The 13,607-nt window shown below is 39.1% G+C and overlaps 1 protein-coding gene across 1 annotated transcript; it reads left to right on the top strand.

Annotated features, from left to right (window-relative positions):
- Window positions 1–217: 217 nt before the first annotated feature.
- On the top strand, window positions 218–5,254 carry LOC140739267 (protocadherin gamma-C5-like). The gene has a single exon (XM_073067413.1). It carries the CDS (start codon window positions 408–410, stop codon window positions 2,820–2,822), a length of 2,415 nt encoding a protein of 804 aa, XP_072923514.1. The 5' UTR covers window positions 218–407; the 3' UTR covers window positions 2,823–5,254.
- Window positions 5,255–13,607: the final 8,353 nt, after the last annotated feature.

The raw sequence follows: 13,607 nt of genomic DNA, 5'->3' as shown, positions 1-13,607 counted from the left end.
ATTGGAACAGAACAAAAATTGTGGAATAAACTGTTAAGCTTCTTGTGACATTGGGGCAGAAATTACAGTTGTACACCCGTAAACAGTAGACTGCCATTCCTGGAGCCGTCTAGCTTTAAGAATTTCTGTCGTTATTATTGACAAGAACACTTTGTGTCGCTGTACACCAATCAGGATCTCAAGTGCAGCTAGGGATCCATTGCTCCACCCCCACCAGTGAACGAAAGCAGAATTACACGGAAAAGACCCGGTATTTTACTTTAGTCTGAGCGAGCATTTATTGAAACAGACTGGACCAGTCCGTCCTTTCGGGAAGACAAGGTTTAGTTAGATATTTCAGTCAGCAGTCTCTCGCAAAGTAACCGAAGTAAATTCGTGCTTCTGGAAAAGAAGGCGGCCTCACAACAATGGCGAATGTACGGGGTAAGAAAGCCTTGAAGTCCCTGGGATTGCCTTTTATTGTTATTATTTGTGCATTAAATGTGGTTTTCGGACAGATTCGCTATTCGATTCCCGAAGAAATGGAGCGGGGATCAATCATTGGTAACGTTGCTGAAGATTTAGGATTAAAGGCTGGAACATTGCTCGCTCGTAGAGGACGGCTTGTCTCCGGTCGCATTAATCCATATGCGGAATTAAATTTGGAGAGTGGGGTTTTATTTGTCAATGAGAGAATGGACAGAGAACAAATTTGTGGATCGATATCTACCTGCATTCTTCCTTTCCAAATTGTGATTGAAAATTCCCCAGAAATGTACCGCGGTGAATTGGAGATTGTTGATATAAATGATAATTCGCCTATTTTCCCGCAAAGCACCGTTGCCTTGCAGATTGCTGAAATTATTGCACCCGGCTCTCGTTTTCCGCTGGAGAGCGCTCTCGACCTGGACGTGGGGACAAATGCAGTCACTACGTACGTGATCAGTCCTAATGAACACTTCAGTCTGAAAGTGGAGGACGCGGAAGAAGGCATTAAAATTGCAGAGCTATTGTTGGAGAAATCCCTGGACCGCGAGAGGCAGGCATCTTTTCAGCTGGTGTTGACGGCCGTTGACGGAGGAAAGCCACGGAAATCTGGGACAACTCAGGTTGTAATTACTGTGCTGGACAGCAACGATAACGCGCCGATTTTCGATCGGAAGATATACAAAGCCAGCCTGCCAGAAAACACGTCTAAGGGATCCCCAGTGGTTACCGTGCACGCTTCGGATGCAGATGAAGGCTTAAACGCAGAGGTAACTTACTCTTTCAGCAATCGTGCCTCAAAGAAAGTGCAGGAATTGTTCAGTTTGGATCCCCGGACGGGAGAAATTAGAGTGTTAGGAGATCTGGACTTCGAAGAGGCAAACAGTTATACAGTGGATGTTCAGGCTGTGGACAGAGGTTCACCAGCCATTGCAGGGCATTCTAAAGTTCTAATCAGGATAACTGATGTCAATGATAACGACCCGGAAATAGAAGTAAACCTGGTGACTACAAAGGTCACAGAGACTGCAGGGCGCGGGACAGTAATCGCAATGATCAATGTGCATGATCGAGATTCTGGGGTAAACGGAGAAGTTCACTGCAAGATTCCACCACGTATTCCGTTTAAGTTGCAGGCATCATCGAGCGATCATTATAAACTAATTACCAGTGACTCGTTAGATCGGGAAAATACAGCACTCTATAATATTGCTGTTTTCGCCTGGGATTCGGGATTTCCTCCTCGATCGACGAACAAAACTATCCAGATATGGGTTTCTGATGTCAATGACAACGCCCCGAGGTTCGCCCAGTCTTCTTATACAGTTTATGTGATGGAGAACAACGCTCCAGGTGCATTTATTTTCACAGCAGCTGCTGTCGATCCTGATTTGGACCAGAACTCTTATGTTTCTTACTCCTTTGGAGAGAGCCTTATCCAGGACTTACCAGTATCCAGATATCTCAACATTAATTCTGTGAATGGTACCATTTATGCGCTGCGCTCTTTTGATTATGAGAATATCAAAACGTTCCAGGTCTACGTTCAAGCCCGGGACGCTGGAGTACCCCCACTGAGCAGCACCGCTACGATGAATGTGATCATCTTGGATCAAAATGACAACGCTCCAGTAATTGTTTCACCTTCAGCAGAGAGTGGATCAGCAGCTGTGGAGTTCGTGCCGCAGTCAGTGGGTCAGGGGTACTTGGTCACCAAGGTAATGGCAACTGACGCAGATTCTGGTCAGAACGCGCGGCTGTCCTATCAGGTGCAGAGATCCACTGAATCTAGTTTATTCAATATTGGGCAAAGCTCGGGCGAAATTAGAACAGCTCGTAATATTTTGGAGTCTGATGCCACTACACAAACTCTAGTAATTGTGGTGAAGGATAATGGACAGCCAAGCCTTTCCAGCACGATTACAATTCTCCTTACAGTTACGGACAACATCACTGAAAGAAGCATTGAAAACAGTAATTTTGTAGCGATGCCCGAAGATTTCTCTGACCTGAATCTTTACCTAATTGTCACTTTCGGTTGCACTTCCGCTCTCTTTCTTGTCACCATCATTCTCCTGATTGGCATCAAGTGTAACATGAACAGAAACGTCGGCCAAGACTACAATTCACCCAATTGTTGCTACAGCCTTAAAAATTCTAACGACATCTTTCACCTAAGACCTCAAGTGAAGGAATCCTTAAATGACAATAGAACAAACTCGATGGTTTACGTAACGGAAGACCATCATTATTCCGTTTGTTTATCTCCAGAGTCAGCGAAAACCGATTTCCTGTTTCTGAGGCCGTGCAGCCTGCCTATATCTCAGGCCCAATGTCAATCTATAAATATTGGATAACAACACCACTTCTAAGTCTCTTTAAAACCAAGAAGTTGGACCAATGGGAATAAGTAATTAAAGAGAACCAGAAACAAAGTCCATTGTTTATGAGGCGAAGGAATCGTTTTAAAATATAAATATTGATTGCAAGATGCAATATTCAAGGACAAAGTTTCGCAATATTTAATCCAGACATCGCAAAGTGGCATGTGTTAACTGTTATAGAAATTCGACGATGAATTTTTGACTCACACTCTCATGACTTTTGTTGTCATATAAGCTGCACCAAGCATGGTAGTTCCATGTAAGTCGTTACTCTTCAATGTATATTACTGTGATTATAAATAAGTAACATTCAAAAACAAAGCGTTTTGTATGAAGTACATAACCCAAAATAATACTCCATATTTACTCAAGAGCCGAACCATGACAGAAAGGCGTTGCAGATTTGTTGGGCGGAATGGCCCAATTCTGCTCCTATGTCTTACATGTTACTGTTTAAACCTATCGTTCCTCTGATGATAATGGGAATAGAAAAGGGACAAGTGAAAAGTACACAAGCCACATCAAATTATAAGCTATGATAACGGTTATGATGATATATTAAGCCGGAAAACGTGACAAGCGGGAGTATTATGAAAAAAGGGAGATTAAGTAAGAAGCCCAGTTATTAACCATATGGATATAAATATCCGAACAGCAGAGGGAGAATGGGGCTGATTAGATGAAATAAATGATGTCAGCATAGAAGGTGAAGATACAGCCGGAGTATTAAATAAATGATTGGAATATATTTTTTACAGTCTGTTCGGATTCAAAACTTCAACCACAACCATATGTCCTAACGAATTCCACGGATTCACCACCCACTAGTTATAGAACTCTCTCCTCATCTATGCTCGTTAGGGCCGACCCTGAATTCTGAGCCTGTGTCTCCTTATCCTTGATTTCCCCACTACAAGAAACAACTCTATCTAGGCCGTTTAATATCCTAAATTGAGTAATCAGACAGAGAACAAGAGAATCATTATTACAATTGACAGACGGGGAGACTGAGATAAAGCTTGTTAATAGCAAAACTCTTGCCTGGAGAAGATGAAAATCAAAAGAATAAGAGCAATTTAGAGAGAACTAAAGATCACTAGAACAGCGAGTTACGGAATGGGGCGGTAGGGAAAATCTGAAATGAAGGAAAATGCTGTTTTTTCTGTGAATGGGTGAAATGGCGTTCTGACCTTGTTGTGGACGATACAAAAATAGGTGGACGAGCGGCAAGTGTTGTGAACCATGGAGTCTGCAGAAGAACTAGACAGATGACGAGAAATGGTAAAGACGCAGCAGGTGGAATATAGTGCAGTGAAGAGTATGATCTTGCACTTTGTTAGAAGAAATAAAGGCATAGACTATTTTACAAACGGGTCGAACATTTAGAAATCAGACGTGCAAAGGGACTTGGGAGTCCTCATGCAGGACTTCTTAAAGGATAACTTGCAGTTTAAGTCGTTGGTAAAGATACAAAAGTAATATTAGCATTCATTTCAAGAGAATTCGATATAACAGCAAAAATCTAATACTGAGGCATTATGAATTATTCTTCATCTATCACTTGGAGTATTGTGAGCAGATTTGCGTCCCTTGTTTTCGAAGGTTCCTTTACTGCAGCTTGTAAACAAAGTACTCAATTACGCAGTGATCCATCGATATTTTTTCTTTCACTCAACAGCTGAGGATAAAATAACTTCTCTGGCACCAAACTTGAAGTGTAACAATAACGTTCGTTGAGAATGTCATTCGGAATTTCACAGCAGCTCTTGTCCATGTCGACCTTCCCACTCCAAAAGCAAACTTTGGAATAGAATCTAAAGATTAATACAATTTTTCATAAATAAGAAACAACGCGGGAAGTAGTAAAATTATATTTGCAATTATATTTGCTCGCTATCTAAGAAAAGAACTGTGCTGGCCAAAGGGTCCAGGACCAGAAGACACAGCCTCCGAATAGAAGGAGGCCCTTTTTAAAATAGATGAAGAAGTACTCAGGCCGACAATATCAACAGACTTGTATTTCTATATTGCATGCTAAAGAACAAAAGCAAAGTGTAGTATTCGCCATTATTTCAGTTGTTCTGAAGTACTGAAGAAGACAAGAGTGACATTTAGTCGATATTTGGGGGATGTTAGTCTTTTCAATTATAAATTAATCCAACAATCCTGAATATTTGGTCTTTATTTTTAGGATCCTACTGTATACAGTTTCGTGCTGTGTTTTCTTCAGACGCTTTGAAATACTCATTAAAATAGCAATCTCTGTTTTGTTTCTCCGAACTAAATATTTATCCAACCATTAACACCCTTCTCTTTTCCCTGCAAACGCCAATCTCATGGTTGACATCGAGCGCGAAATAACATTCTAAATATACTGTACAGAACTCGAAACATTAGATATACGAGTTTACTATGCAAATAAAAGTCCTAAATACGAGAATAAATTGTGCGCAAATATTGTTTAAATAAAAATTAACAATGATTTCCATTGCCCGTTGACAGCATTAGATTGCCGAACTAGTCACGCCCGTGCACTTTTCTCCAAAAAACCTTATTTAAGCACCTTAAGTAAAACACGAAATTAATTTTAAATTTGATGATATCCATAGCATCATGCTTTCGAAATCTCAAATTGCGTACCTGAAAATTTATAATGAAATACTCAACAATATTTACTTTGCATGATAATGAGTTTACATTTCCGTCAAAAGTAATAATTCGTAAAATAATAGAATTGAAATCCAGCTGCGAACAAACTGATATTTATACAGAAGACATTTTGTCACTACACTTAAGGGGTTCCAAAATAAATGTCAGTTTATGCATGCATTTTTGCTATATAATAGAGTAACTATCGAAGAATGTACCCTGTTTTACCGTATTATATTGTAAGATAATTCACCACGTTATAAAACAGATATAAAAACACAGTCCTCGGTATACGGTTAACTTTTTAATACGTGATCACAGTGAGCCGTTGCTTTACGATTCTTGCGCTGCCAGGTTACGTCTTAAATTTATACGGAAAAATTTGGACAAAAGCCTATATTAACTGAAGTCTAGAATAAACATAGTCAGTGATTTCCAGAAGCACTTGCTAGGTATCAACCAATTCACAGATGTTTCAATGCGGTATACAAAATTAGAACTCCATTTCCACATTCAATTCCTCTATGAACCAGTCTCGGCAAAAATTAGGACTTCTTCAATTCTGGCATCTTCTATTGAAAGACAGTGTCTGCGTCATATCCTGCCACTCTCATGATCCAAATCTTGGGCAATACTTAGCCAGTCAAGCTTGACAACAACATTGAATTCAAAATTAAATTTTCTTCCACAGTCTCTTCGTTTCGTCCACCTTTTCAGGACACTTCTCTTTTTCCTCTGGATAGAGAATGTCGTATTCATGGGGTAAACACCTCAGGATTAAACAAGCTTTTTCATCATATTCTGGATAGTAAGATTCCTGTTTAACTGGTACGGATAATTTTACAGGAAAAGCTGCAGGCCGAGCTATCCAAGAGCCGGCACATCTTGCAACCATGACCACTAGTGTGATCACTGCAAATTAGCCCATAATGGATGAGGAGTTCCCACCATAAATAAAACTTTTCGCTACAACTACTCCTTCCCAATAACTGACCTGCCCTGTTTTATCTACACCTGCGCTTTTCGCCTGTTTGAGAAGCTACATGAAATCTAGGCATCATGATTTGTTAAATTAGTCAGGCATATCGCAACCCTTAAAGGAATTTCTCTTAAAGGATAGCGAGCAGATAGACATTTATGTAGCTTGTAATTATGTTGATTATTTATTCCGTCCTGTATTCATCCCTTCCTTTTTCTCCTACCAGTAATAGCTTTCGATGTAGCTGGTTATTTTATTGACGCATTCTTGCTTCTCGTTGAAGGGCGTTGGCTTTACGCACAGGAAAAACCAGATACGCCCAACAACTAAATACATTAGTTCGTGTAGCATATTCATAAACTAAGCCCAAGTAAGTATTTATAGCTTTTCCCCAGCATAATAAACCCCAATTGACCACAGAAAAAAGTAATTTCTTCATAATTTAGTTTTCCGTCTTCCCTTCTTCAGGAGAAGACAACTTGCACTTGGTTTCCTGTATCCAGCCAGCCTTCCGTCAGACTTTCACAGCAGTCCTTGTCACCAGAATCACCTGATTTCTACCCCTTTCTGCCTAGAAGAAAGGGAGTCATTCAGAAGCGTCTTTACATAGTCTCCAGGTTTAAAGTGATGAATGTTTTTTTTTTCGCCTGGGGAAGGAAGCAGCTACATGGCCTTGGATTGCTCTTAATGCTTTGCCTAACAGCTTCTATGGTTTACTTATCATTTCTGAGCAGGGACGTTCGCGCACTAATCAAAGGGAGCAGAGAACCCGGCGGTATAGGCCTTTCCATTAATACTTGGAACTGAGTCAATTTAGTTGTGCCTCTCACTTGATTTCTTAGAATGTATAATGCTATGGGAAGAGCCATTTCCATCCAGTTTCCTGACATACCTTAGCCAATATATCTTTTAATACTCCATTTATTCTTTCTGCTAGTCCCGAGGAATGCGAGTGCTACGGAAGGTGATATTCCCAAGGAAATTCTATCGCTGGACCCAATTCCTTAATTAATTTACCTGCATGGAACCCCAAATCTGGGAATAATTTCCTTCATTAATATCTTAACCGCAGGTAGGGTGTCATCTTTTCTAGTGGGGAACGCCTCCCCCATTTGGAGGACATATCTACTATTACTGATACTTATAACCCCCTACCGGCAGGTATCTATCTGTAGATTGGCAAACGGTGCGGACGCGGTTGGAAAATGATCAGATTTAGCAGGTGACTTTCCGCCATTGTGTCACTAGCAAATCTCACAGCTTCGCCCAACCTGTGCCGCAATTATTATTCGTCTGGGTGCAAGCCATTATTGATGTATAATACCCCGATTCCTGTGACACACAAGGAGATTCTACGGATGTCTCCACGCCCACTCAGAGTCCTGAAAACTCTGTTTTTCCTTTTATAATCCAGTATCCTTTTGCGGAGTTCCGTCATTGGCGGAAATAAATCTTTGCAGATCTGGGGTAACCGTTACAAGAGTACATTGCACCTGCATATGTACTAGCATAACTTTTCCTGAATTAGCAGCTTCTTTAGCCGATGCGTCCGCAGCAGCATTTCCCGTACTTATGGGGTCTGAGCCATTAGTGTGAGCTTCGTACTTAATGACAGCAGTTTGTTTGGGCAGCTGCATTGCTTATAACATTTTTATGTTATACGTATGCTGAATGGGTTTACCCGCAGAAGTAATGAACTCCAAGGTGATCCAAAATCATGTCCCATCCCAAGGCCTGCCTAGAGTCCATATAGATGTTTACTGTGTGTCCCTCGTGTTAGAGCAAATAGCTCCGCTGCCTGAGCAGAAGTTCCTTAAGGGTTGGTTTGTAACTCTAAAGTTTCAAAGGTAGCTTCCTAATAGGATGTGATGGCTTGGCCTGCAAGCAGAGCCCTCCGTATCGGGCATTAATTCTGGGTTATCAAGGGGTACAGCGGATAGGCTTTAACACAGTCATCGGGATGTGTTGACCCAGTCACAGGAACCAGGGTGGTCGGGCTGAATGCAAATGATCTTTTAAAAGTCAAATTTGACCTTTTAAGTATCCCGTGCGGGGGGCGTCAGTGAAATGTTGCGTAGCAGTTGAGCTAAGGAGCAACATTGCATCAGAGGGGTCAGCAGCATCTGTAGTATTAACGGTTCAGCCTACTCGCCCACTGCCGCTGTCGTTACCAACGTCCTTAAACATCCTGGCATTCCTCTAACCGCTAGATGCAATAGGGTGGAAAAATGTGCCACTGGTCTTCGTAAGCTACCGTGGGTTAATACTGCGCGTTCGAAACGCTCATTTTCATTCACATACAGATGGAACGGCTTACTGTAATAGGGCAATCCTCAGTCCATTGTATTGTATCAGATGCATCCTGCGTTACTGCGACTCGTAGGACAGCAGCATAGATGCGGTATTCAGGTACTCAATGTCGACAGCAATTCGTCATTGCCAGGGATGGCATCGTCTGTCTCTTGGCAGAAGGTCTGGGAGACTGAGCAAAGAGAGTCACACGCTCCGGCCCAAATCGGCGGGTTCTATCCCCAAATATGTCACTGTAGGCCGGCAAAGTTGGAAGTTTGGCAAAGAGGTTGTCTATGTCCTCTGGCAGCAAAATAATTCAACAAAGTCACACATTCTTCTGTAAAATCAGTCCGTGTCTGTGATGCCAGCAATAAATCGTCAGCGTATTGTTTTTTTTGTAATTTATTTTTTTTATTGAAGTTCATCATCAAACAAACATTTCCATAAGATGTATTTCAGATATTGTACATATATATCATATAATGATATATATCACAAATCTCCACAAAGTATTTATCTGAGGTATACACTTATAGAAAAGAGTGGAAAGAAAAATAACAAGTCAAAGGAAAGAACTATGTACAAGTAGGGAGTGATCTTTTTTTTTACAACAGATTCATTGATTTGTGAGAATAAAATCAGTCCTATGAGGCATTATGTAGTTAAACCATTTTTCCCAGTACGAATCAAATTGTTCCAGCTTATAGTTAACAGATGCTGTTATCTTCTCCATTTTGTAAATGTCCATTGTAATTTCCATCCATGTGTTTAAAGTTGGGCTCTCCTGTGATAACTATTTCCTAGTAAGAGTCTTTATACCAGCCACCGACATTATATTCATTAAATATCTATCTCTTTTCAACCATTCTTGAGGTATATATCCAAAATATATCGTCTTTCTCTCTAAGGGTATTTCACATTTAAAGATATCTTGTAGGGCATTGTGTATCACCCTCCAATAGTTTTAGATACCAGGGCAGTCCCAAAATATATGATAATGATTTGCATTTTGATTTCCACAATTGCTCCAGCAAACAGGGAGGTTACTATCATAATGGGATTTCTGAGAGGGTGTAATAAAATATCTTATCAAGTTTTTCTATCCAAACTCCCCCCATTTCTGTGAACTGGTACACTTCCATTGATATCTCCATATTGTTGTCCATTCTTCCTCAGATATAATTATCCCTACTTATTTCTCCCATTTTGCTTTAATGTATGAAATCGAATGTGTTTTAAGATTTGACAACCCCTCGTATATGCTTGAAATAATTCTACTACCATTATCTGAATTATATGCTTTTCTAAAGAGCACTATCAAGCATGTATTTGCTTTGGTTACATTTTTCAGCGTCTTATTAACATATTGTCGCTTCTGTAAATACCGATAAAAATCTCGTTTTTCTAATAAGTGTTTCTTTTGAAGCATTTCAAAACTGAACAGTGTTCCTTCTTTCATTATGTTGCAAATAACTGTTATTCCTTTAGCTGTCCAGTCCTTAAATCCAGCATCCAATTTATTTGGTGTAAAATCCGAGTCATATGCACACCATTTAAGAATTGCAATATCTCCCTCTAGATTATATTCTTTTATAGTAGTTTTCCATATTTTAAGAGTCAATTTCACCCATGGGTTATCAATATTATTTATGTACCTTTGCAGGTTGTTGTCAGCCAAAATTGCTTGTATGGGGATGGGAAGTACCCACTCCTCAAAGTTTTTCCATTGAGCATCATATGTTGGGTTGCACCAACATATAACAGCTCTCAACTGTGCTGCAAAATAATAATCTCTAAGAGAAGGTAGGCCTCATCCCCCCTTTTCCTTTGCTAATTGCAAAGTTTTGAGACGAACTCTAGGCCTTTTATCCTGCCAAATACACCTTGATAGCATCTTGTTCCATTCATTGAATTGATTTTGATTAATGTCTGTTGGTAGGGTCTGTAAGAGATATAACAGTCTGGGCAGTATTTCTTTTTAATAGACTCAATCCTTGAACTGAGACTGAAAAAAGGAATCAGGTTCCATCTTGCCACATCTTCCTTAATTTTTTTTAAAATATAAAGGCTGATAATTGCATTCTGATTATTTTGCAAAACCTTTTGGCATAACGATGCCCAAATATTTGAAAGACTCTGTGTGCCATGCCCAGGGGTATCGACTTTCAATTTCTCTTGGTGGGCTATAGTAATATGAAAGTAATTGGGTTTTATCTATGTTGATCTTGTATCCTGATAATTGACCATATTGTTCAAAGGATTGCATCGATTTAAGTCAAGAGTATGTTGGTTGCCCTAGATAGATCAATATGTCATCCGCATAACAAGCCAATTTATGCTCTGTCCCGTTAATAGTAATTCCTCTGATATCTTCATTTTGTCTAATGTATTGAGCTAATGGTTCCAGATATAACGCAAAGAGTAGTGGTCAGCATGCACAATCCTGTCTCGTGCCCCTTTCTAGGGTAAGACTATTTGATAAATGTCCATTGATTTTAATCCTAGCAGTAGGATTGTCATATAGTGTCTGTATAGTTTTAATAATTGTGTCTTGGAAACCAAATCTATGTAAAATTCTGTAAAGAAAATTCCAATTAACCGAATCAAATGCTTTTTCAGCGTCCACGCTTATCATTATTGCTTTGGTTTTTTTTTTGTATATGATCCATAATGTGAAGTGTCCTTCGTATATTGACTTGTGTCTGGCGTTGTCGTATAAAGCCTGTCTGATCATTACGTATCAGTATGGGTATAAACTCCTCTAATCGTTTGTCCATGATGGAGGTAAATAACCTATAATCTACATTAAGAACAGATGTTGGTCTAAATGACCCACATTCCATTTTATCCTTGCCTGCTTTTGGTATAGCTGAGATGATCGCTTCCTTCCAACTGGGTGGCATTTGTGCCTTTTTTTGAGCCCAGTTCAGTGTGGGGAGTAAAACAGGAATTAACTCATTTTTAAATTCTTTGTACCACTCTGCCGTATACCCATCTGATCCTGCTGACTTGCTTAATTTAAGCCTACTAATTGCAGCTTTTAATTCAACTTCAGTTATGTCAGCAGTCATCGTTCTATTTTGTTCTTTGCTTAAAGTGGGTAACTCTGGAGAATTTAAAAAGGTGTCAATTTGGGTTATGCGTCCCCCTGGAACTTTGGAATATAGAGTTTTGTAAAACACTTCAAAAGCTTCTTGAATTTCACTTAGCTTATTTTTTTTTTTATCATTTTCGTTCTTGTGTCCCTAATTCTATGAATTGTATTTTCTGCTATTTTTTTTTCAGTTTCCACGCCAGTATTTTCATAGATTTCGATCCACTTTCATAACGTCTCTGTTTCAGAAACATTGTTTTTCCTGATTTCTTGCATAGCCAAATTATTTATTTCATTCCTAATTCTTTTAATTTCCCCTAATGTATCCTGTGCCAAATTCAATTTGTGTTTTTTTCTCTAGTTCCTTCAGCCTATTTTGTAATACCTCTGATGTTTTATTCCTTATTTTTTTCTTATATGAAGATATCGCTATAATTTTGCCTCTTAAGACCGCCTTCAGAGTATCCCATAAAATGGGAGGTGAAACCTCTCCATTATCATTAAATTCTAAGTAGAGACCAATTTCTTTTTTAATTTGTTCCTTAAAGTACGGATCATTGAGTAGACTTGAATTTAGTTTCTAAATAGTATTATTTGGTTGTAGGTCAAAATTAACATATGAATATATAGGTGCATGGTCACTTACATCTATTGTCCCAATTCCACAGGTGTTTATTTTGTCTTTGTCTTTTCTAAATGTTATGAAATAGTCTATTCTTGTATATACAGAATGGGGAGCAGAATAATGAGTTTATTCCCTTCTGTCAGGGAAAAGGTCCCTCCATATATCAATTAAACCAACATCCTCAAAAAGTGTATTAACTTTCTTATGTAAAGATTTTGTTTCATAGGTTTTTCTATTGGAAGAGTCTAAGTTTGGTTGTAATTGTAAATTTAAGTCTCTCCCACATATCAGGGGACCTTCTGTTTCCTTTACCATAATATCAGTAATTTTCTGAAAGAAACCAATATCACTTCCCGGGGGTGCGTATATATTCAATAGAGTAACTGAATTACCATCTATATTCCCCCTTACCAGAATATATCTGTCCTCTTTATCTCCCATTTCGAATACTTTTTCAAAATTCAGCTTACTTGAGATAAGGATAGCAACACCTCTCCTATGTCCTAATTTATATGAGGAGAAAAACAGATTAGTGAAGCCCATTCTCTTTAGTTTTTTTTTTAATGCTCATTATCACTTAAATGAGTTTCCTGAAAATATACTACATAGGCTTGTTCTTTTTCATTTTGGATAAAATTCTCTTACGTTTGATTGGATTTAATAGCCCATTTACACTAAAAGAAATGAATTTTACCTTGTCCTTAGCCATCTGTATTTATCTGTCAATGTATCATTGAAATTAGAATAAAACTTAATCGATCTACTCCCTGAACAAATAAGAACCTAGAAACGCAAATAATAACAAAAATGGCAACGAACGTGTGGTTCCAAGGCTGAGGTCTCCAGTAGATGACCCTGCGTTGAGCTAGAGGAAATCTCTAGCTGTGGGGGATAACCCCTCCTACTTGTGAGTTGAAAGCCCCCATTGCAGTATTCATAAAAGTCCGTGAACAAATCCATTACACAGAAAAGATTTCCCTGTGTACTCCTCCTATATATATATATACACACACATAGGCACAAACACACACACACACACACACACACACACACACACACACACACACACACACACACACACACACACAATTACACACATACACATATATGCACACACAC

The sequence above is a fragment of the Hemitrygon akajei genome, chromosome 15 (assembly GCF_048418815.1).
Source record: "Hemitrygon akajei chromosome 15, sHemAka1.3, whole genome shotgun sequence".
NCBI classification, from domain to species: Eukaryota; Metazoa; Chordata; class Chondrichthyes; order Myliobatiformes; family Dasyatidae; genus Hemitrygon; species Hemitrygon akajei.
The sequence above is the reverse complement of the archived record's forward strand: the minus strand, read 5'-3'. Positions and strand labels throughout refer to the sequence as shown.

Excerpts from the sequence above, each read along its gene's own strand:
- LOC140739267 (XM_073067413.1), top strand. The coding sequence starts at position 408 with ATGGCGAATGTACGGGGTAAGAAAGCCTTGAAGTCCCTGGGATTGCCT.